Raw genomic sequence first — 1,096 nt, forward strand, 5'->3', positions numbered from 1 at the left:
GTATCATATTTAATACTCACGAGATACTCTGAGACATAATATCCTGTATAAACATTTTCAAAACTATACAAAACCACATTCTCTAAATTTTAACACTACAAGCAGGAGTTTCATGCGTTCTGTACAAAGTGTATATGCGAATACAACATAAACACTAAAAATATATGAGTTGAGTCGTGGTCTAATCTGATCTACTGCGAAACACTTGCAATTATTATGACTGACGTTTGACATAGTCTATTATCTCTTTTTTATCTCTCTCGCTCTATCGCTCGTAACACAAACGAGAGAGAGAGAGAGAGAGAGAGAGAGAGAGAGAAAGAGAAAAAAACATGTACGATAAACGTGTGGCTTATTGATACACACAGGTGTCTGGGTCCAAAATGTGGCAAATGGAGAGGAGCTGCATGTGCTGTCAAGAAAGCGGCGAGAGAGAGGCTAGTGTCTCTTTGTTCTGTCCACGGGCGAAACCAGGAGAGAAGAAATTCAGGAAGGTGAGACCACCCTCGAATCGCGCGGTCGCCCTCGGACGCGGCTCGGCCGGCGGCGGCGCGGACGTCAGCCGGGTCGTAAACAGGATCGCGTGAACGTGGACGCGGTCGAATGCCGTTCCCCCGCTCTCTCACCGATCACACGCCGATGGGACTCGCAGCAAAGCCGTTTGACACCACGAGTTTCGCGCGGCCATATTGTTTTCGTGCGCAGCCGACCGAGGTTTCCTAATTCTTTCCCGCGGTTCCTAGGGAATTCCTAACTATCGTCATTTAGATTTTCGGTTGGCTATCCTTTTTGCGAAAGGATGGACAATCGAAATGATTATTTCGAAATTCTCTAGGATAGCAAAGGGAAAAAAATCAAATTTTTTATCGTTTCTAAGGAATTTTGAAAAACTCATTTTGATTATCTATCCTTCGATTTTTTCGTGAAAAGGACAGACAACGAATAATAATTAATTCATTATATAATTTTTATTAATACTAATTTTATTAATAATTATATTAATATAATATTAATGTTAGTATATTATTATTAATAATACAATTATATATATTATTTTAATAATTCCACATATTCTAATCCTATTTATCTAATCGCG

The 1,096-nt window shown here is 39.6% G+C and overlaps 1 protein-coding gene across 1 annotated transcript in view; it reads left to right on the top strand.

Annotated features, from left to right (window-relative positions):
- Nucleotides 1–1,096, top strand: part of LOC108750025 (bursicon) — a 4,319-nt gene that overhangs the window by 2,426 nt on the left and 797 nt on the right. Inside the window, exon 3 of the mRNA XM_018489198.1 lies at nucleotides 369–494. Within this exon, the coding sequence (XP_018344700.1) occupies nucleotides 369–494 (126 nt within the window). The remainder of the gene's footprint in view (nucleotides 1–368; nucleotides 495–1,096) is intronic.

Source organism: Trachymyrmex septentrionalis, unplaced genomic scaffold (assembly GCF_001594115.1).
Source record: "Trachymyrmex septentrionalis isolate Tsep2-gDNA-1 unplaced genomic scaffold, Tsep1.0 scaffold32, whole genome shotgun sequence".
Taxonomy (NCBI): domain Eukaryota; kingdom Metazoa; phylum Arthropoda; class Insecta; order Hymenoptera; family Formicidae; genus Trachymyrmex; species Trachymyrmex septentrionalis.